The following is a 24,052-nucleotide window of genomic DNA, read 5'->3' on the forward strand; positions in this document are numbered from 1 at the left end:
TCCGCTTGTGATTTAACTACTCTGAAAAATTTTGTATCATCCGCAAATTTCATAACCTCACTCATCGTAATTCTTTCCAGATCATTTATATATATATTGAAAAGCACCGGTCCAAGTACAGATCCCTGAGGCACTCCACTGTATACCCTTTTCCACTGAGAAAATTGACCATTTAATCCTACTCTCTGTTTCCTGTCTTTTAACCAGTTTGTAATCCATGAAAGGACATCGCCTCCTATCCCAGGACTTTTTAGTTTTCTTCGAAGCCTCTCATGAGGGACATGGTCAAACGCCTTCTGAAAATCCAAATACACTACATCTACCGGTTCACCTTTATCCGCATGTTTATTAACCCCTTCAAAAAAATGAAGCAGATTTGTTAGGCTAGACTTCCCTTGGGTAAATCCATGTTGACTGTGTTCCATTAAACCATGTCTTTCTATATGCTCTACGATTTTGATCTTGAGAATAGTTTCCTCTATTTTTCCTGGCATTGAAGTCAGGCTCACTGGTCTATAGTTATCCGGATTGCCCCTAGAGCCTTTTTTAAATATTGGGGTTACATTGGCCACCCTCCAGTCTTCAGGGACAATGGATGATTTTAATGATAGGTTAAAAATTATAACTAATAGATCAGAAAATTCATTTTTTAGTTCCTTCAGTACCCTAGGATGCATACCATCTGGTCCAGGTGATTTGCTACTCTTTAGTTTGTCAATCTGGCCTACTACATCTTCCAGGTTCACAGTGATTTCGTTTAGTTCATCTGACTCATCACCCCTGAAAACCATCTCTGGAACTGGTATCTCCCCAACATCCTCATTAGTAAACACAGAAGCAAAGAATTCATTTAGTCTTTCTGCAATGGCCTTATCTTCCCTAAGTGCCCCTTTAACCTCTCTGTCATTTAATGGTCCAACCGACTCCGTCACAGGTTTCTTGCTTCGGATATATTTAAAAACGTTTTTATTATGAGTTTTGGCCTCTATGGCCAACTTCAATTCAAATTCTCTCTTCACCTGTTTTATCAATGTTTTACACTTAACCTGACAATGCTTATGTTTTATCCTATTTTCTTCAGATGGATCCTTCTTCCAATTTTTGAAGGATGCGTTTTTGGCTAAAATAGCCTCTTTCACCTCACCTTTTAACCATGACGGTAATCGTTTTGCCTTCCTTCCACCTTTCTGAATGTGTGGAATACATATGGACTGTGCCTCTAGGATTGTATTTTTAAACAATGTCCATGCCTGTTGAACACTTTTAACCTTTGCAGCTGCACCTTTCAGTTTTTTTCTAACTATTTTCCTCATTTTATCAAAGTTTCCCCTTTGAAAATTTAGTGTTTGAGCTGCAGATTTACTTATTGTCCCCCTTCCAGTTATTAGTTTAAATTTGATCATGTTATGATCACTGTTGCCAAATGGCCCCACCACCATTATCTCTCTCACCAAATCCTGTGTTCCACTAAGAATTAAATCTAAAATAGCTCCCTCTCTTGTTGGTTCCTGAACCAATTGCTCCATGAAGCAGTCATTTATTACATCCAGGAACTTTATGTCTCTAGCAAGTCCTGATGTTACATTTACCCAGTCAATATTGGGGTAATTGAAATCTCCCATTATTATTGCACTGCCAAATTGGTTAGCTTCCCTGATTTTTCTAAGCATGACAGACAGATGATGATCTGTCTGACCATTTTGTCCAGGTGGACGGTAGTATACTCCTATCATTATACTCTTACCTAACACACATGGGATTTCTACCCATATAGATTCTACTGAGCATTTAGTCTCTTGTATGATCTTTATCCTGTTGCACTCTATACCCTCCCGGACATAAAGTGCCACACCCCCACCAAGTTGATCCTCCCTATCATTGCGATATAATTTGAACCCTGATATAGCACTGTCCCATTGGTTATCCTCCTTCCACCAAGTCTCTGTGATGCCAATTATGTCAATCTCATCATTTGCTGCTATACACTCTAACTCTCCCATCTTATTTCTTAGACTTCTGGCATTGGCATACAGACATTTCAAAGTGTGTTTTTGTTTGTATTAACAACCTGCTTTTCAGTTGTTAGGGATAATTCGGAAATCATTAGCTTCGGTGATTTTTTACATATAGGCACATGGTCTATGTTTGCTTTTAATGGAACCTCTCTGTTGGAATGCTCTAACTCTCCTGTTTCATTAGTATCCTTCAAGGATACATTTCTTCGAACCATGCACTGCTGAGTGACTGTCGGCTTTCCCCCTTCTTCTAGTTTAAAAGCTGCTCTATCTCCTTTTTGAAAGTTAGTGCCAGCAGCTTGGTTCCACTCTGGTTAAGGTGGAGCCCATCCTTTCGGAAAAGTCTCTCCTTTCCCCAAAAGTTTCCCCAGTTCCTAATAAAACTGAATCCCTCTTCCCTGCACCATCGTCTCATCCACGCATTGAAACTCTGGAGCTCTGCCTGCCTCTGGGGACCTGCACGTGGAACAGGAAGCATTTCAGAGAATGCCACCCTAAAGGTTCTGGATTTCAGCTTCCTACCTAAAATCCTAAATTTGGTTTCCAGTACCTCTCTCCCATATTTCCCTATGTTGTTGGTGCCCACATGTACCACAACAGCTGGCTCCTCCCCAGCACTGTCTATAATCCTATCTAGGTGACGTGTGAGGTCTGCCACCTTCGCACCAGGCAGGCAAGTTACCAGGCGGTCCTCACGTCCAGCAGCCACCCTGCTATCTACATTTCTAATAATTGAATCATCAACTAAGACGGCTGACCTAACCCTTCCCTCCTGGTCAGTAGCCCTGGGAGACTTGTCCTCAGTGCGAGAGCAGGTCCTTGCTACAGGATCACTTCCTGCTACACCAGGGTGATGTTCTCCTACTGGGAGACCTTTCTGATCCAAGGCAGCACTGGGGCTGCCAGACTGGATTTGGGACTTGGCTACTATGTCCCTGAAGGTCTCATCAATGTACCTCTCTGTCTGCCTCAGCTCCTCCAAGTCTGCTACTCTAGCCTCCAGAGATCGGACTCGTTCTCTGAGAGCCAGGAGCTCTTTGCACCGAGTGCACACATACAATCTCTCACCGGCGGGTAAAAAATCATACATGTGACACTCAATGCAAAAGACTGGAAAGCCCCCTCTTGCTGCGGAACTGCTGCCTTCATCTTATTTTTATTGAGTTCCTAGTTAAGTTTAGGATACTAAGAGAGTTGGAATGAGAGTACTTTAAATGTACAGGTGAATTTAATAATTAATCAGCTAGTGTCCTACAAGGGGATGATTAAACTTTCAATAAGGGCTGGTACAATAGTATGATTTAGATAAGACTCCCAGGTCATTCTGTCAGATCTGCTTCTGTTAAAAACAGCTGTTCCTATTTCAAAAGTAGGAAAATAGCAGTAATATCCTTAATTGTTACAGGGTAAGTGTTTACTTTTGAAACTCTGTAAGCTGCTGTTCTATCATTCACTTGAACCCATGGTGGAAACAGCATAATATATTGCCTCTCATGGGATTGCATATGGTTGATTCATGCAGAGTGTGATGTCATTAGTGATATCATTGTCAATAGGGATCAATCAGGTCTAGTGCATCTCAAATTACATTGCACCATGTACCACTGTATTCTGTTTATTTTCTTACGGGTAATGTTTCCTAATGGGTTAGTTGATCCACATATGATCCCTGAAGTAACATTTTTGATTTCCTACTGTATTTGTGCTTTTGCCAATTGTTTTTTCTTGTTTGCTGGTCTGAGTAGCAGCACATTATCTCTTTTTTATATTCAGAGGGCCACAGAATTGTATCTCATCCTCTTAATTGATTCATTAGCTTCTGTGGTCTGCTTCTTGCTTCAGTGAGTCCATGAACAGGCTTGCTCTGGCCTGTAACTGCTCCAGGGATGCCCTCTTCTCCAGAAGGGTCTGCATCATTGTTACTACCATCATTAACCCTAGTGCTGAAGCTAAGGGTGGGCAACATGTGGCCTGTATGAACTTTTCTTTTCATACTTCAGTAATAGTGATTGCTTGCTGAGATTTGGTCCTATACATTGAAGGCACCTCGTGAAGGCATTCAGCAAGACTCTCCCCTTAGAAATGCACAGCAATTGTTAATCACTGATACTACCATTGTCTTCTGTTTGTTCTCTTATTGTAAGGTGGCCATGCTTGAGAATAAAATAAATAAATGTATGCGTGACTCCTTTGCCAAAATGGCTGTTCCCATTAGGCCTGATTTTCAAAAGCATTTACATGCTTTAAAAAAAGGTTTTACGTGTGTAAGTGCACTTTACCCGTGTAAGTGGGCTTTTGAAAACTGCTACAATCATAGGATTTAACCACGCAAGTACACTTTATGCGGGTAAATAATTTTTGAAAATTGCTATAAGGGGGGCGCCATACTGGGCCCAAATTATACCCAAATTAGGGGGTTGCGCTAACAACGCGATCCTGCCGCGGCTGCCGGTTATGAAGACAGACGCCGGTAAACTCGGCGTCCATTTTCATAAGCAGCCGTCTGCCAGTAATGAAAATGGACGCCAGGCAGGCGTTAATAACTGAGAGCAAAATGTGTGTCTGAGACTCACACTTTTTTTTTTAATGCAGAGTGAATGAGTAATAGCCTCATTCACATGCATTTGCATGTGATGAGCGCTATTGCATTCACTCCGCGTCGGACGCGGGTTGAATAGGTGCAAATCCCCCTATTGCATTAGGGGGTGGATTAGCGCCTATTTAACCCATGTCGGAGTGCGGGTTATATAGTGCGCTTGGCTGAGCATCGGCCCCATAGTGTTGAAATTAGCATTCACTGACCCTTTGAGATCTTACCACAGAAACAGCAGGACCAGTGTCCTCAAATTAGAACTGCAAACAAAGAAATGCACTGTAATCACAGTGATATCCTTTCCTCAGCCTGCCTTGAAATAGGGAAGTAATACAATTTCCCTGTACGTACCCAGATCAGTCCAGATTCCTGGGTTTTGCTCCCCTCTAGCAGATGGAGACAGAGAAGTTTTCAAAACAAAACTCTGCCTTATATAGGATGGTGCCACCTACAGTCCAGCAGTATTTCTCTGTCTCCAGCAGATGGTGAAGGTGCAAGGCCTACAGTCTGTGCTGATTGTTCATTGGAGTTAGAGTAGTGAGTTCTGTGAGTTTTTGGTCTGTAAAACCTTTTTACTTTGATTTAAAAAAAAAAGAAGGAGCAGTTTCTGTCCTGAGCTTCCCAGGGGTTTTGTAAGGTCCTAAGGGGACCATCCCCTGCTGGTTGTTGAGGCAGCTGCATTACAGGGTCGAGGGCCCTCTTGTTCCAAGCTTAGCAGCTCTGGGTGCGACACTGGGGAGCCCGGTTCACTCCATCCCGCTGGATCAGGACCATGGACCACTGCCAGGCAAATCTTTAAAAAAAAAAAAAAGTTTTGGTTTTCTTTAATTTTCTGTCAGTGTTACCGGCGCTGCGGCTCTCTCTTCCCTCCCTGACTCGGTGATTGGGCGGACCGCGATTATTTTTCTATTTTTTACAGAATTGAATTTTAGGTTTCTCAGGCCCGCTGCCCGATGCCTCGCTCGTCTGCGTGCCTCGCATGTGGCTCAGCCTGTGCGCGTCTTTCTTGGGAGGATCTGTGCTCGGCGTGTCTTCCCGGGGGGGAGGGATCCTCCAGGGCCGCAAAAAATGGTTAAAGGCAAGGCTGCCCGAGCTCCTTCAGTGTTAGCTGCATCGAGATCAGCTGAGGCAGATCCGTTCCCGCTGAACACGGGATCGGAGGCCATTTTGGAGTCTTTTAGATCAGCAATTTGTGCAGCTATGGGAAAGGGGATTCTCCCGCCTCCTCTCTCTCCTCAGCCAGGGTTTCCTGGAGGGAGCGAACCTTTACAGCCTCTCTCACCTGCAACGGAGGATAGCCCCGAGGGGGCTTCTGACTCCTCCTCCTCTTCCTCCTTCTCCTCGGAGTTTATATTTTTTTCTCCATAAGGCTTTTAAAGCCAGGAGGGAAGGGAAACTGCAGGCTGGGGGTAAAACTTCCTCTAGTGGTCAAGTCTCTTTCTTGAAAGCGGTCTAAGTCTAAGGGAGTCTCTGGGTCCTCCAAAGCTAAGCGCCCTTTGCGTACAGGGGCTCATCAGACCGATACTGATTCCACGATTCAGGATACGGACCCAGGGGACCAGGACCCGCAGGGCAAGCCTCTGATGGGGGAAGAAACAGAACCTGATCAACATCCACAGGATCCAGCATGAGGTTCTCACTTTGTGGAAGGAGATGACCCTAAGGTGGTCCATCTGTTTAGGAGGGGGGAGTTGGCTCCGCTTATCCCTGCCATACTCAGAGAGCTAGGCATAGATGGGCCGCCAGAGGAGTCCAGGCTAGGGGTCATGGACCCAGTGTTTTTGGGTCTGAGGGGCCCGGCTACTTCCTTTCCTTTTCATTTTTCTGCCATGGACTTGCTATATAGAGAATGGGATACCAGATCTGGGATTGAAAGTTAGCAGGGCTATGGATAAGCTATATCCTCTTCCGGAGGAAGCAATTGACATACTGCGGGTGCCCAAGGTGGACGCGGCTGTGTCCACAGTCACCAAAAAGACCACAATCCCGGTTACGGGTGCTACAGCTCTGAATGACCTGCAGGATAGAAAGTTGGAGCTGCAGCTCAAGAAAATCTTTGAAGCCTCGGCACTGGGAGTGCGGGCAGCTATGTGCAGCAATTTTGCCTTATGAGCGGGCCTTCGCTGGGTTCAGCAGTTACAGGCTAATGCTGGTCTTTCCGATGCAGAAACACAGCAAGCAGGGCATCTGGAAGCTTCGCTCGCTTATAGTGCGGATGTACTTTATGATCTGTTACGGACTTTGGCCAGATCCATGGTGTCGGCAGTCTCGGCTCGTCGGCTCCTGTGGTTAAGAAACTGGTCAGCAGATATTTCCTCCAAGGCTCAGCTGGGGTCGTTACCTTTCAAGGGTAAATTGCTCGAAGATATGATTCAATCCCTGGGGGAGAACAAGGTTCACCGACTGCCAGAGGATAGGCCCAAGTCGAGAGGCTCCTTTCTTCACAGTCTCGATTCAGAGGGAATCTTAGATTTCATCCATCCAGAGCTCCAGCTTCTTCCTTTTGGCAAGCGTCCGGTCGCCAACAGTCCTGGTCTCAGCCCTTTCGTGGCCAATGCTTTGGCAGAACCGGGGCTACTCAGTCCACATCTGGGGCCAAGTCTTCCCAATGAAGGGACGCCGACCCATTCCTCGGTTCCAGCTGTCAGGGGCAGATTGTCCCTGTTTTAAGAGGAATGGGTCAAGGTGATGTCGGACCAGTGGGTCCTTACTGTGATAAATCAAGGCTACGCTTTAGATTTTGCACACCACCTTCCAGGGCTGTTTCTGGTCTCCCCATGCGGTTACGAAGAGAAATGACAGGCAGTACAAGATACCTTGCAACGCCTTCTGCAACTCGACGCCAACACCCCGGTTCCTCAGGCGGAGCAGCGAAAAGGGCTTTATTCCATTTACTTCGTAGTCCCCAAAAAAGAGGGGTCCTTCCGACCCATTCTGGATTTGAAGGGGGTAAACCGCTGCCTCAGGGTGCCATGTTTTCGCATGGAGAAGTTACGGTCAGTCATTGCCTCGGTAAGAAAAGGAGGGTTTCTGGCGTCACTGGACGTAACAGAAGCATATCTTCACATACACATTCGGGCCGACCACCAGAAGTTTCTGAGGTTCTCGGTGATGGGTCGCCATTTTCAGTTTCGAACTTTGCCCTTCGGTCTTGCCACCGCACCCAGAACGTTTACCAAGGTAATCGTTGTGGTGGCGGCTCATCTGTGCAGAGAGGGGTTTCAGGTGCATCCATACATGGATGACTGGCTAATTCAGGCAAAGTCAGAGTTGCTTGGCCAGTTGACAATTCACAAAGTGCTTCAACTCCTGTGATCACTGGGTTGGGTGATCAACTTAGCCAAGAGCCGACTGGTGCCACCCAGTCTTTGGAGTTTTTGGGAGCTCTATTCGACACTCAAAAGGGGAGAGTGTTCCTTACCTTGGACCGAATTGTCAAGCTACAAGCACAAGTGTGGGACTTATTGGCCAACCATCTCCCCAGAGTGCGGGATTATTTGCGGGTTCTCGGCTCCATAACTTCCACCCTTGAGCTGGTGCCCTGGGCCTTTGCTTATATGCGTCCTTTACAGTCAGCGTTGCTTTCGCGTTGAAATTCAGTCTCCGAACAGTTTCATTTATCTCTCCCTCTTACGGATACAGCGTGCTCCAGTCTTGATTGGTGGCTTATCTCAGACAACTTATCCCGAGGAGTTCCCCTGGAGGTGCCCGAATGGACAGTGGTGACCACGGACGCCAGCCTCTCCAGTTGGGGAGAGGTTTGCCTGAGGAAGTTGGTGCAGGGACAATGGTGCTAGGAAGAATCTCAGTGGTCGATCAGTTGTCTGGAAACCAGGGCAGTGTGATTAGCGTTGCAAGCATTCCGCCCTCTCCTCCAGGAGAAGTCAGTCAGAATTCTTTCCGACAATGCGACCACGGTGGCTTATATCAATCGCCAAGGGGGAACCAAGAGCCAGCCAGTGGCCACAGAAGCCCGGCAGCTGATCAGCTGGGCAAGAAGCATTTAGTAAGTATTGCAGCGTCTCACATAGCAGGAGTCGACAACGTTCAGGCGTCAGCACCGCCTCGATCCCGGGGAATGGGAGCTCACAGACGAAGCTTTCCAGCTCATATATGACACGTGGGGCGTACCCCACATGGATCTCATAGCAACGTTTTAGAACAGCCAGGGCTCCACGCTTCCTTGGTCGCCGCAGAGAAACAGGAGCAGAAGGGGTAGATGCCCTGGTGCTGCCCTGACTGACCAACGTGCTGCTGTACGTCTTCCCTCCTTGGCCGCTGATAGGCAATGTACTCAGGAGAGTGGAGATACACCCAGCAGAAGTCATCCTCATAGCTCCAAAGTGGCCGAGACAGCCCTGGTTTGCGGACCTGGTCAATCTGGCAGTGGCGGGTCCCCTGCAGTTGCCACTGCTCCCGGACCTTCTCCATCAAGGGCCCGTGTGCTTGGAAGAGGTCGATCGCTTTTGTCTAGTGGCATGGCTTTTGAGAGGCACCGCCTGAGGAGCAAAGGGTATTCGAACACTGAGGTGGCAACAATTCTCCGGTCGCGCAAGACATCCACCAACCTCGCCTATGTGTGCGTGTGGAGAATCTTTGAATCTTGGTGCATGGACCGGGCGATTGTTCCTACTTGGTCTTCGGTGTTGGATATTTTAGGTTTCTTATAATCCGGACTCGCCAAGGGCTTATCGTGTAGTTCCCTGAGGGTTCAGGTGGCAGCTCTTGGTTGTTTGCGCAGTTCCATTCAAGGCGTTGTGTTGGCTGCTCACCCCGATGTGGCTCGTTTCCAAAAGGGGGCAAAGCATTTACGTCCCCCGATCAGGCACCCTTGACCTTCTTGGAATCTGAACTTGGTTCTCTCAGCTCTGTGTATGGCGCCCTTTGAGCCTCTGAAAACGGCTACAATAAAGGATCTCACGTTAAAGGTGATTTTCCTTATTGCTATCACATCTGCTCGCAGGATATAGGAGCTCCAGGCTCTATCCTGTAGGGAGCCGTTTCTGAGAATTTTGGATTCTGGTGGGTCCTTGCGGATGGTTCCTTCATTTCTTCCGAAGGTGGTATCTGCTTTTCACGTGAATCAGTCAGTGGAGCTCCCGTTGTTTCCCATTTTGGACCGGTCAGACCCTATGTCTAAAGACTTACAGAAGCTGGATGTTCGTCAGGCGTTGTTGCGTTATCTGGAAGTTACTAATGCATTTCGTGTGTCGGACCATCTTTTAGTGCTGTGGGCTGGTCTGAAATAAGGAAATATGGCATCTAAAGCTATGATTTTGCGCTGGTTGTAAGAGGCTACAGGCTCGGCATATTTGCTGTGTGGTAAGCCTGTACCGTTTGGTCTTCGGGCTCATTCTACCTGTTCGCAGGCAGCTTCTTGGGCGGAGTGTCAAATGATCTCACCGTAGGAGATCTGCAGGGCGGCGACTTGGAAGTCTTTGCATACCTTTGCCAGACACTACAGACTGGATTTTCAGGCACTGGGTGAAGGAGGCTTTGGAGAAGCAGTGCTTAGACTGGGCCTCTCCAGATCCCATCCCAGGTAAGAAAGCTCTGGTACACCCCAGGAGTCTGGACTGATCCGGGTACGTACAGGGAAAGGAAAATTAGTTTCTTACCTGATAATTTTCGTTCCTGTAGTACCACGGATTAGTCCAGAGTCCCACCCGGGGAACACATGGAAGTAAGGGAGAGTCCGCTAAGTTATTGATTGATTTGTTTTCAGATCTGCAGAAATTGGATTGACCGCCCTCAACTAGTTCTACAGGTTCACTTCCTAGGAGGGTTAAGTGAACTGGTTATTTCTTTTTCTTGTTGAAGGGTTATTGTACATAGTTATGGTGGTTTTTTGAGAGCCATTCTGCTTTGACATTGAGTAATACTGCCGGACTATAGGTGGCACCATCCTATATAAGGTGGAGTTATGTTTTGAAAACTTCTGTCTCCATCTGCTAGATGGGGGGGGGGGGGGGGGGAGCAAAACCCAGGAGTCTGGACTGATCCGTCTTACTACAGGAATGAAAATTATCAGGTAAGAAACTAATTTTCCTATACAGAATGAACCCCCGTCTCAGTGCTGGCCTCAGAGCGCCTGACCTTATCAGATCTCAGAAGCAAAATCAGGGCCAGGTCTGGCCAGTTTCTGGATGGAGAACCACCAGGGAAAAGCTGGCACTGTGGGCTGCAGAAAGCAATGGCAAACCCCTGCAGTACTCTGGCAAGAAAAAGTCACAAGGACTGCCTAACCCTCAACACCCAGAAATGGCTAGAGAGAGAAGAGAACAAAAAAAAAATACAACGGGCAAAACAATCCAAAGTTAATTGTTTATTTATCTAGGTGACTGGACAACTACTGAATTCTGGACTAGATAATCGGCCAGACATCATGGCTTTTCCAGTACTTAATAGTTCATTCCGAAACCCAAAATTCCAGTACCGTGTGGCAGTAAATCTGGATAATCCAAAAGCTATGAACAGCAACACATTACTTCTGCTTCAGGTTTCTACAGTGGACTCTGACTCTGGAGAAGTTGTTTTTTTAGGTAAGAAAGTCAGGATTTTCCTATTCACTGTTCTCCCTCTCGCCTTCTGGCTTCCCCTGTTTATGATAAGAATTGCCAGAGGTTTATTTATTTATTTTATTTATTTATTTATTTAAAGCTTTTCTATACCGGCATTCATGATACAATCATATCATGCCGGTTTACAAATAACAGTGGGGTGCAATAACTTTGTTCTTTTAACCAGTGCAGAGGAAGCAAAAAGTTACAATATAGCAAGGTTGTTGAAACTGGGGGGAAGAAGACAAGAATAGTCAAGAATAAATATAAATCTTTACAGGGGTAGATTATTTACATTGTGCAGTAATGTCTCTTTATGGATATTATTTACATTGTGCAGTAAGGTCTCTCAATGGATATTAGACTCTGGAGGGCTTGATTGCCGTAGGATCTCTCCTTGAATATTAGACTCAGGAAAGGTTTGTTTAAATAGCCAAGTCTTAAGCCTTTTTCTGAATGTTAATAGGCAAGGTTCAAGTCTGAGATCAGGTGGTAAGGTATTCCAAAGAGCGAGGCCCGCTGTAGAGAAGGCCCGGTCTCTGAGTGTAATATGGTGTGTAGATTTAATTGGGGGAACCGTCAGTGATCCTTTGTAGGCTTATCTGATGGGTCTGGATGATATGTGTAGTCTGAGGGGGATTTGGAGGTTGAGAGGGGCTAGGGAGTGGATAGATTTATGGATGATGGTGAAGGACTTGTGTAGGATTCTGTAGTGTATTGGTAGCCAGTGTAGATTTATTAGAAAGGGAGAGATGTGGTCTCTTCTTCTGGAATTTGTCAGGATTCTGGCTGCCGCATTCTGGAGCATCTGAAGTGGTTTGATGGAAGAGGACGGGAGGCCTAGTAAGATAGAGTTGCAATAATCTATCTTGGAGAATATTACGGATTGTAGGACTGTTCTGAAGTCATGAAAGTGTAGGAGTGGTTTCATTCTTTTGATTACCTGCAGCCTGTAGAAGCAGTTCTTGGTTGTATTGTTAATAAATGTTTTTATATTCAAGTGTTTGTCTATTACTACCCCTAAGTCTCTTGCTTGTGTAACAATGGTGTTCATTGGAGCAGTTTGTGGGGAGTTGCTGTTTTCGGGTGTGATGAGGAGGAGTTTCATTTTGGCCGGGTTTAGAATCAGATTTAGGTTTGTGAGGAGTCCGTTGATCTCTTGGAGGCAGTTTTCCCAGTATTTAAGAGTTTTTGTGATAGATTCTTTGTTGGGTATCAGAATTTGAACGTAGTCAGCGTATAAGAAATGTTTTAGTTGCAGGTTAGTTAACAGTTGGCATAGAGGAAGAAGGTATATGTTGAATAGAATTGGGGATAGTGAGGAGCCTTGAGGGACTCCTTGTGAGGAATTGTAGCGGGGGGGATTCTTTATTATTGATTTTAACTTTGTAACCTCTGTTACTAAGGAATGTTTTGAACCATGTGTGAGCAGAACCTGTTATTCCGATGTCCGAGAGGCGGTTGAGGAGGGTGGCATGGTTGACAGTATCGAAAGCTGCCGACAGGTCCAGTAGAATTAGTAGGAAAGATTGTCCTTTGTCCAAGCCCATGATGAGGTGGTCTGTTAGCGATAGGAGTAGGGTTTCAGTGCTTAAAGCCTTGCAAAACCTGTATTGTGTGGGGTGTAGTATTTTGTGATCTTCGAAGTAGTTAGAGAGTTGTGAATTGACCAGTTTTTCCAAAATCTTTGCTACAAAAGACAGGTTGAACCCACAGATTATGGATATCATCAGCAGTGGATTGAGTTGCTGGGGACGTCACTGAGAGCTTCAGTGGAAGTGGCGGTGTTGGGGAACGTCCAAAAACCACTTCAAAAGGTGACAATCCAGTAGATGTTGCTGGATGAGAGTTGATGGCGAATTCAGCCCATGGAAGCAATTCAGCCCAGTTATTCTGTCGGGACGTGACATAAGCTCGAATAAACTGCTTCATTGTTCGATTCATCCATTCCATCTGTGTTGCGTCCATCACTGCTCGACGCCCTCACTCCGCCCTCTCTACCTCTGTGGCAACTCCCTCCGGCTCTGATGGATGGTTAGCTGCCGCGGTGTCTCCATGCCATCTCCCTCCGGCGTCCCCGGACCGGCACGACGCTGCGGACCTGCCATGTTCCTAATGACATAGGATGCGCGCGTGCGCTCCGATTGATGTACCAGCAAGGGCGCGAACCTCGGGGGTCTCCCCCGAGATGACATCATCCGCTTCCAATATAAAAGGTCTCAACATTTGCTAACGAATTGAGTTAGCAAAGATTGGTAGCGGGGATTGATTTGGACTCGCTTCTCTCTATGCTACTCTGCCTCCTCAGACATACCAGGGGTACCCGCTCCTTGGGGGCCTCGCTCTCTTTTCTTTATTTCAGAATGCAGATAGGAACCGGTACTCGCTCCTCGAGAGCCCATGTTCCTGAACACACTGAAGATTCTCTACTGCCTGGAAGCTATCACAGATACAGACAATTGTGAGTCTCCATTGCTTTCTCAAAGCTTTTCCTGGAACCAGGTACTCGCTCCTCGAGGGCCTAACTCTTTCCAGCTACTGAGCTTCTTTAAGACCTTATGTGAGTTTTGTCATCTAGTTCTGGCTATGAACACAGCATACCCTGTCTACTCACTATCTATAGTTTCTCTACAGCTCAGCAACCCTGGGATCACTGTTCCAGTTCCTGAGGGACTTCAGCCCTGCCGGGCATATCAGCTCACTACTGCCACCTCTGGTGGTTCTACCAACCTATCTAATAATAGAACTATCTGTGTCTGTTTCCATACCCAAGCCTAGCCAGTGGTCCCTCTCAGGATATCCTCCTGGGGGCGCAGTCATCTGCCATCGGCCCAAGGAACCACCTATCTACTTTCCTTTACAGCCGAGTGCTCTCTCCAAGCACTCCACTGGTAACAGATTGTTAACTCCTCACGGAGTCTCTAACAGATTGCTACTCCTCCCTTCTACAGGAGTCTAGTCATAACAAGATTGCTAACTCCTCCCCTCTGGAGGAGCGAACCATAACAGATTGCTAACTCCAGTGGATCCGGCTTTAAATTGGAGAAGCAGTACTCCAGGGAATCCAGCTTAAGGTATGGGATGTCAGTAACCCCATGGACCCGGCACACCTCTCCGCTTTGCAGGCTATACTGGGCCTGGCTCAACGCATCTCAGAACAGCAAGAAACCTTGGAGAAACTTAGTGCAGCATTCCATCAGCTTCACACACAGAAAATACAAGGCACAGCTTCTACACAAGGTCAGTTACAGGAGGTAACTATAAAGACTGCTGTTCCACTGGCTGCGCCTATTCGCTTCTCCGAAGAACTCCAGAAGACTCAGGGCTTTTTGAACCAGTGCAGCATGCATTTCACCTTACAGCCTTCATTGTTTCCCACGGGCCTCTCTAAGACCACCTACATCCTGTCATATTTGGATGGGAGAGCCTTGTCGTAGGCATCTACCTTGTGGGAACGCAAGGACCCTATTTTGCAGGACATAGAAGAATTTATGGACTTGTTTAAATCTGTTTTTGATGACTCTGCTCGTATGTCTGTTGCCGGGTTTGCTTTAGTGAACTTGAAGCAAGGCAACAGATCATTGGCTGAATTTGCCATAGAATTTAAGACTCTTGCAGCAGAACTTCGCTGGGACCCCAGATATCTTAAAACTCTCTTCTGCAGAGGCCTGGATACCCATTTGAAAGACGAGCTGGCCGCTCGCCAGACACCTGACTCGCGAATTGATAGCCTTGGCTACTCGGATTGATTGTCTGCTCCGAGACAAGGTGAAGAAACTCCGGCCTAAGGTGTTAACTGGGTTGAAACAGGCCAGTACCCCTGCACTTTGAATGGGTCCAGCAATTCCTGCTGTTGGTAAAGAAGAACCGAAGCAACTTGGTCATGGTCACTTGACCTCAAAGGAGAGAAGAATTTGGAAGAAACGCAGCCTGTACATGTACTGTGGTCAGCCCGGCCATGATGTCTCTACATGCTCTATTCGTCCGGGAAACGGACGGGCCTAAGTCCCACGGGAGGACTGTTCTTGGGCCATACTGTGTTATCTCCTCCGCTCTCTCGCTCAGTCTCTGTGACCTCTGAACCAGCGACGGTTTGGACCCCTGCCCTGTTGGATTCAGGGGCAGGAGGCAACCTTATTCTCAGACGTCTTGTGGAAGACCTGAGGAGTTCCTTCGTCAAATTAGAAGATCCATTACTGCATCACAACTTGAAGTGGGCTTTGGACGTTCCTTTATATCACCACTTCTCTTGAGGATCTTAATGATGTCCACAGCATTTCTACTCCTGGCTGCTGATATTCATAGCGGCTGTTATGTTCACCATGGCTAGATGGCGCTCTACATCTTTACCGTCTTCACGGACTATAATTTAAAGATATCTGCTACGATTGTTTCTCTCAGAAGTCGGGTCTGAAGTTCTACAGCAATTAGATCCGAAGAAGATCCTTATATTATTACCTTCATTGGTACTTTTATACCCCCTACTTTCTTTTATACCCCCTACTTTTCTACTTTTCTACCTTTATACTTTTATTCCCCCTACTTTTCCAGTAAATAGCTCCTCCCTTTCTTCCCTTTAATTAATTTTACTGCTCCCATCCTTCCCTTTAATTTATTTTACTGTTCCACCTATTTTGAACCCCATTATAAGTTAAGTGTTGATGTTTTCTTGTTTTAAATTATCTGTTCTGTTTCTGTTTCTTTTATATTTATATTTGGTTCCAATTTCTATGTAAAGCTCGGTTAGCTATAAATTGTTTAATGTAAACCGATGAGATGTTCCCAACGTTCATTGGTATATAAATCTTCTAAATAAATAAAAATAAATAAAGATATCTTTAGCTACCAGCCTGTTTGAATTGTTGGTGCTGCCACCACCTCTCTTCCAGTTCATCTACGGAAGAGATATCCAGAAGTGGGTTTTGGATGTTTCCCAACAGTGCCACTTCTGTTGAAGATTCTGTGACGTCCATAGCAGCTAAGCCATTGCTGCTGAATTCAACTTCTCATTCAGTTACATTATGGAAGAGTTATCCAGAAGTGGGTTTTGGACATACCCCAACATTGCCACTTCCACTGAAGGTTCAGTGATGTTATAGCAGCTAAGCTATTGCTGCCGAATTCAACATCCCATCTTATTACTCACTCAAGAGTTAACTTTAGAAGTGGAGTTGGACGTACCCCAACATCGCCACTTCCGTTGAAGTCTAGTGGCGTTTTTAGCAGCTAAGCTATTGCTGCTGAAGTCAACACCTCATCCAGTTACATTACTGAAGATGTACCCTTAGAAGTGGAGTTGGACATACCCTGACATCACCACTTCCACCGAAGGTTCAGTGACGTCATAGCTACTGAGTTATTGCTGCTGAAGTCAACACCTTATCCAGTTACTCACTGAAGAAGTACCTTTAGAAGTGGGGTGGGCGAACCTCAACATCGCCATATCCGTTGAAGTTTCAGTGGCGTCTATAGCAGTTAGCTATTGCTGCTAATTTCTACCATCTTTCATCCAGCATCATCTACTGGAGAGTCATCTTTAGAAGTGGATTTTGGACATTCTTCAACAACACCACTTCCACTGAATTCCTCAGTGACGTCCACAGCAGCTGTATCCTATTGCTGCTGATATCATCAATAACACTCTGAAAGATTCTTCCAAATCTCAAGATCCATCTGTCACCACTGCAGAAGATGAATTAGAATTCAAGATCAAGAGATTCAGGATGTTCGTAAGAGAGGCAAGATTTGAATACCTTCTGATTTGGGAAGGTTTCGGCCCCGATTGATCACTTGGGAGCCTCAGACCTATATTTTGGATCAAGAGATGCTTCATCAGTTTCACCTCGCGCATCCTTTGAAACCTAAGCCTGGTACCTGAAGAGGAGATCGCCCTTTGAAGGGGGGTACTGTTGCGTCCGTTTCTGCCCGACGCCCTCACTCCACCCTCTCTACCTCTGTGGCGACTCCCTCCGGGTCTGATGGATGGTTAGCTGCCGCGGTGTCTCCATGTCGTCTCCCTCCGGCGTCCCCAGACCGGCATGATGCTGCGGATCCGCCATGTTCCTGCTGACGTAGGACGTGCGTGCGTGCTCCGATTGATGTACCAGCAGGGGCGCGAACCTCAGGGGCATCCCCCGAAATGACGTCATCCACTTCCAATATAAAAGGTCTCAACATGTGCTAACGAATCGAGTTAGCAAGGATTGCTAGCGGGGATTGATTTGGACTCGCTTCTCTCTACGCTACTCTGCCTCCACGGACTTACCAGGGGTACCCGCTCCTCGGGTGCCTCGCTCTCTTTTCTTTATTTCAGAATGCAGATAGGAAACGGTACTTGCTCCTCGAGGGCCCATGTTCCTGAACACTGAAGATTCTCTACTGCCTGGAAGCAATCGCAGATACAGACATTTGTGAGTTATTGTTTCAGATTGCAGATAGGAACCAGTACTCGCTCTTTGAGGGCCCATGTTCCTGAACACACTGAAGATTCTCTACTGCCTGAAGCTATCGCAGATACAGACAATTGTGAGTCTCCATCGCTCTCTCAGAGCTTTTCCTGGAACCAAGTACTCGTTTCTCGAGGGCCTAACCCTTTTCAGCTACTGAGCTTCTTTAAGACCTTATGTGAGTTTTGTCATTTAGTTCTGGCTATGAACACAGCGTACCCTGTCTACTCACTATCTATAGTTTCTCTACAGCTCAGCAACCTTGGGATCACTGTTCCAGTTCCTGAGGGACTTCAGCCCTGCCGGGCATATCAGCTCACTACTGCCACCTCTGGTGGTTCTACCAACCTGTCTAATAAAAGAACTATCTGTGTCTGTCTCCATACCCAAGCCTAGCCGGTGGTTCCTCTCAGGATATCCTCCTGGGGGCGCAGTCATCTGCCATTGGCCCAAGGACCCACCTATCTACTTTCCTTTACAGCCCAGTGCTCTCTCCAAGCACTCCACTGGTAACAGATTGTTAACTCCTCACGGAGTCTCTAACAGATTGCTACTCCTCCCTTCTACAGGAGTCTAGTCATAACAAGATTGCTAACTCCTCCCTTCTGGAGGAGCGAACCATAACAGATTGCTAACTCCTCCTACCATGGGAGCAGATCCATAACAGATTACTAACTCCTCCCCTCTGGAAGAGCGAACCATAACAGATTGCTAACTTCTCCCCCATCAGGAGTCTTCAGCATCAGATTTCTAACAGTCTTGCCATTCGACTGCTGATGATAGGCTGAGGTGTAGTCTAGAGAGATGTCAAATAATTTGCACAAGGCCCTCCAGAATTGTGCCGTGAATTGGGACCCATGGTCGGATACGTTGTGAGAAGTTAGTCTGTGGATGCGGAATATGTGCTTTTTGAAGAGCTTTGCAAGCTCCAAGGCTGAAGGTATGCCAGGGAGCGACACGAAGTGTGCCATCTTGCTAAATTGATCCACTGTCACCCAGATGGTATTCATTCCTCCGGAAGTAGGTAAATCGACTACAAAGTCAGTAGCGATGTGCGACCAGTGCCATTCCGGATCTGGCAGTGGTTGCATCTGACCCCATGGTTGTCCAGAAATGGGTTTGTTCTTAGCACAATTGGTGCAGGATGCCACGTAGGAATAGGTATCCTTTTTGATGGTAGGCTACCAATACAGCTTCTGTATCTTGAGCAGGGTGTTGCGATCTCCACCGCTTCCCCTCTATCTGCTGTGCTTGGTGCTCACCTCCAGTGGGGGGAACGCCACTCCCGCGGCTCCGCTAGGCCTTCAGGGCGTCTGCCATTGCCAGATCATCTCTCTGCTGCCACGCGCGTGCGCAAGGACGCACATTATGGATGCACGGCCGCCGGAAGTCTGGCCCCGCCTGGGTTAACGACGCCACGCCCCAAGCCTGATTTAACCGGCGTTCGCCTGCCTTCTCATTGCCTTGCAACGAGGGTCGCTACTGTTAGTAGTTCTTAGTTGCGCTTCTTCTGTTCTGCATTCCGGTTGACCACAGCTTGTTCCTGACTCCGCTTCTGCCTGCCGCCTGCCATTGACCTCAGCTTGTTCCTGACTCCGCTTCTGCCTGCCATTGACCTCAGCTTGTTCCTGACTCCGCTTCTGCCTGCCGCCTGCCATTGACCTCAGCTTGTGCCCGACTCCGCTCCTGCTTGCCGCCAGCCTCCGACCTTTGCCTGTTCCTGAGACTGCTTCTACTGGCTGCCAGCCTGACTTGGGTTCATCTCCGTTCCTTCTCACCACCCGTTCCAGCGCTATTGCACGCTACAGACTCCAGTCCTGCTTTCAGCTGGTTACAGCCCACAATACGCTACAGACTCTGTTCCTGTTATCTATCTGCTCTGCTCCACGGCATACCACAGACCCTGGGCCTGCTCACAGACTGCTTCTATTCAGCAAGCTAGAGACTCTATCTGGTCTTCTACCGCCCCGCTCTCGCCGGGCCTTCCAGCTCCCTGTTTACTGGACTCTGTGGTTTACTCCTTGCCCAGGCCTTCTTTCTATAGAGACTGTTACTGTGCTCCTAAGTCCCGAGGTTCTAGGACCCTACGGGCTCCTCCTGGGGGGTTCCTGGTTCCCGGGTGAAGACCTTTGCCTGTGGCTCCGCCTCCCGACCTACTCTGCCTTCAGGGTAGTTCGGCTCAAGGGTTCACACCTGGACTGCAGCTTCCCAGACTGCAACACAGGGTACGGGGCATTGACCAGGATAGCCAGCCAGCCTCCCCCTCCCCCAGGCAGCCAAAATGCCCACGGCTTGATTCCATCAATGCAGCATTTGAAGCGAGCCATGCCAGCAAAAGCACCTCCCAGCAAACTCCTTGGCCCTGCACAAAAACAGAAGTGCAGCACTGTGCAGCACAGGAGCCTCAGGAGGCATGCTGCTGAAGGAGAAAGGAGACGCATGAAGCCATCACTAGTAAGGATGAATGAGGAGGGAAGATGTTTTTGAGAGTGTGGGGAGAGAAAGGGATATGCTAGGTAGGGGATGGGGTAGAGATAGGATTGTATTCTGAGCACAAACGTACGCTCGAGAATGTGAGCCCCAGTGCTGCGGCACAATCTGCACAAACCCGGGGTTGGCCGTGTCTACGCCTTTGGCAGGGAAACGCATCTGTGCACGGGCTGACTGGAACGGGAGTACTCTTGTCTTGGAATTAGGAACACACTTGGCTTGGAACAGGAACACTTGGATGTCCAGCACGCACCAGGAACTGAAAACCCAGCAACGCAATATTAGTCTCTGGGGGTAGCCCTCCAGCCTCTTGAAAGCCCTTTTGGAATGCTGCTTGGAAGTGGTTTGAGTGCGAGGACAGATGGAGGCTGAGGACTCAATACAAGACATGACGAAGGCTTGAACATGACTCTGAAGACTTGGAACAAGGCAAAAACTCAGGACTTGGAACTAGACAAAGGCACTGAAAACTTGGAATCAGACAAAGCTCTGGGAGAGCCCTGCACCACAGTGTGCCCTGCACAGGTCATGGGCTAGCTCTGGATCATGCCAATGGCAGCACAGGCTCTGGACTTGGAACTTAATGAGAACTTTGCAACAGGACTTGGAACAAGACGAAAGCTCTAAGGAAGTCAGGCAACACTGTGCACCCTACACAGTCTGTGGGGCTGGTTGTGGACCACAACAATAGTGGTGCAGGCACTGGTCTTAGGAACAAGGCGGAAGCTGGAACAAGAACTTAGAAGGCTGGGACAGGACTCAGGAATTCGCATTCAGGAACTCAGATTCAGGAACTCAAACTCAGACTCTGGAACTCGGAACTCAGACTCAGGAACCAAGGTTGGACTTCCAAAGACTTGAACCAGCAAATGAAGACTCTGAACAGGACGAAGACTTGGAACTAGGAACAAGGCAAGGGATTGGATTCAAGGAACATGGCAAAGACTTGGATTCAGGAACAAAACAAAGAGACCAGAACATCACAGGAACCAGGAACATGGAACAGGCAACATGGAGGACCTTGAAAGCACCAGCAGACCTTTGTGAAGGCCAGAAGCAAACACTGAAGAGCCCTTTTATAGGGCTGCAGGAAGAACGTCATCAGAAGGTTCCGTGGGGCTTTTCCTGCCGCGGTCCCTTTAAAGCTGGAGCTGAAGCATGTGTGCCTAAGGAGATGCTGGGGTGTGCTGAGGTTGGCGGTGATCCGGGCCACAAGAAGACCAATGGCGGCAGCACCTCTCCACCACATGGACCAGTGGCATCTCTCCTGTCACGGAAGCCATTCCTGGGGGCCCTATTTAATATTGTTTATTCTCCTGGGCTTCTATCCACCACAATAAACTCCAATATTTTCCTGGAAAAATAATGAGTCACATTTTTCCATTGATTTTCTCCTTATTTTGTTCTTGTCAAAATAAACCCTGATAAATTCCAGGGAAAATTAAAAAAATAAAAACCGAAAATGAAGGTACCTAATTATTACAAAACTTGGTGGAAAGCCATGGCAAGAGGCTGGGGTGTTGGATTAAGTATTGGTCTTGTAAGGATCAAAGAGGAAAAGAGAAAGACAAGATCGCAGGCTGGAGGTGATGGAGGTCAGCACTGAAGTGAAGTTGGGACGTGCTTGGGATAGATAAGAAAGGATAGTTTGTAGAAACAAAGTAAAAGACATACAGAGGATTGCGGGAGCTGGTGTTGATTTAAGTATGGGAATTTATATGCTCACTTACCCAAAATGGTAGAGAACCAGAGAGGAAGAATCTCAGCTGGGCAGACTGGATGGGTAAATTGGTTTTTATTTGCCATCATTTATTATTTCTGTGTTAAGATGTAGAAGGACCTTATTTGCAGATACACTGTGACCTAGGCAGACAATAGCTCAGACAGATTGTAAATGGCAATAGAAACGTGACAGTGATGGAATGTCAATTAAAGTATTTTTAGCACATGTGAAGAGCAAGAACAGACACTTTTCCATTGGACTGCTAGTTGAATAAATACTACAGACAGGTATAGGAACTACTGATGGTGAAATATTAAATCTAAAAACAGCAGTTCTGTAAAGGTTAGAGATTGTTACATTAGAATTGCAAGGCATAAAAACCAGGTGGAAATGAAATGTAATTTAGAGGAGTCTGATTGTCCTCTATGAAAGATTGCAGCCACAAGAATAGTCTCTAAGAGGGTGATAATGTACTCATTAATTCATTCCATCCATTCTTCAGTGCAGTTCATTATTTGAGGACCATCAGTAATGGAAGTGTAAAAATTCTTTGGCTCCAGGGCAAATATATTTGCACTTGAAAATGTAAAGTTTGCTTTAGTGAACATACCTAATTAAATCATTAATGTCTTACTTATATTTTGCTTTTCAGGGATTTCAATGTAGTTTACATTCAGGTACTGTAGGTAGTTTCCTATCACTAGAGGGCTTACAATATAATTGGGAGAATCATCAAACTGCAGTAGTGCTCTAATGTGCGTTAAACAGCGTATATCGCATGATAGATGCTGTATATTGTGCGATAGAGCACTATCATGGCAATAGACATGATATTTTGCATCTCTCTGCCCTTCTATCCACCCTTATTACAGTAACCTTTGCAATCAATTTGCATGCATAAATAATGCAAATACATGCAAAAAAGGTCATGCATAGACAATCCAATGCAAATATTTTATTACAGACAAATGAGAAGGTAGTCAGCCACGATAAAATAAAACCTTTTTGAAAAGTGGTAAATGTGAGGCAGGAGACCTGGGATCCTAATGCAGGTCCCAAGGCTCCTGCCTTAAATTTAAAGTGTCGGCAAAAATTAAAAAAAAAAAAACCCAATCCCGCGGCTCAAGTAAAGGTTGAGTTGGAGCTAGGACAGACCCTTGGCTCAACTTGGGACCACCATTTAAGGCAGCCCTTACTGCCAAAAAGTATAAAAATAGCTGCCTGTGTGGTGTACCCCCCCCCCCCCAAAGTGCCAACAAATAAAAGATATAGTGCTGGGCAGCCCCTCCCTTGCACCCCTCCACTCCCCTGTACCCTAGGAAATCCCCCCAAGTCAACAATAAAGAGGATCCAGGTCCTGCCCCCCCCCGAGAGCCCCCAAAAAAATTGGAGTCCTGAGCTTCAGTCCCACTTCCCGCACCCCCCGGATCCTTCAAATATAAAGCAGCTCCCATGACGTACTGGGGCGCATCCTCGCACACAGCTTTGATGACCCCCCCCCCCCCCCCCCCCGGCTCAACCTCCCTGTTTTCCCGCCACTTTTTTTGTGGGCCAGTGATCCTTTAAGGCAATTACTGTCCCTTGAGGTTGGGGCAACAATTTCATTAAAGCACCGCTGGGCGCGTTCTTTTGCCCTGAAGTATTTGGCCGTGAGACAAAAGAACACGCAATAGAGCCACGAGTTTTTCTGTGAAGGACCCCACTATCACGGTGACACTCCCTTCCCCCCCCCCCCCCCCCCCACACACACGATTGTCATCCTACCATTGTCACCTTACCATTATAAAACATTGTGGCTTAGTGCATCCAGGGGTAAGTTTGTACCCATAGGCAGTGGAGAGCGAAGTGACTTGGCCAAGGTCACAAGGAGTAGCAGTGGGATTTGAGGCCCTAGCTTCTCTGGTTTGTAGCCTATTGTGCTAATTACTAGGCTTCTCCTTCACTCTTGAAAGATAACAAAGTAAATGCTTTTGCCTGCCTTAGTAGCAGGACCACAGTGGGGACATGAGGGATGCAGCCGAGGGCTAAAAACTCAGGCACCCAGGGAGTGGTGTCAGGTCCAGGTAAGGCATGACTTAGTGCTAATATAATAAAAAAAATATTAGCATGCAGGGGAGGAGTGGCCTAATGATTACAGCAGGGGGCTGAGACTATGGAAACTGGGGTTCAAATCCTAATTCATTCTCTATTTCCTAAGGTACAAACTTATTGTAAGCCCTCTGAGA

At 46.9% G+C, this 24,052-nt stretch overlaps 1 protein-coding gene across 3 annotated transcripts in view; it reads left to right on the plus strand.

Moving 5' to 3' along the window:
• The window catches only part of LOC115098197, a 166,505-nt gene that overhangs the window by 41,315 nt on the left and 101,138 nt on the right, over positions 1-24,052 (plus strand). For all 3 annotated transcript variants that reach the window (XM_029614599.1, XM_029614601.1, XM_029614600.1), the window contains exon 10: positions 10,946-11,150. In XM_029614599.1, coding sequence (XP_029470459.1) covers positions 10,946-11,150 — 205 coding nt within the window. The remainder of the gene's footprint in view (positions 1-10,945; positions 11,151-24,052) is intronic.

Source organism: Rhinatrema bivittatum, chromosome 8, assembly GCF_901001135.1.
Source record: "Rhinatrema bivittatum chromosome 8, aRhiBiv1.1, whole genome shotgun sequence".
Taxonomy (NCBI): domain Eukaryota; kingdom Metazoa; phylum Chordata; class Amphibia; order Gymnophiona; family Rhinatrematidae; genus Rhinatrema; species Rhinatrema bivittatum.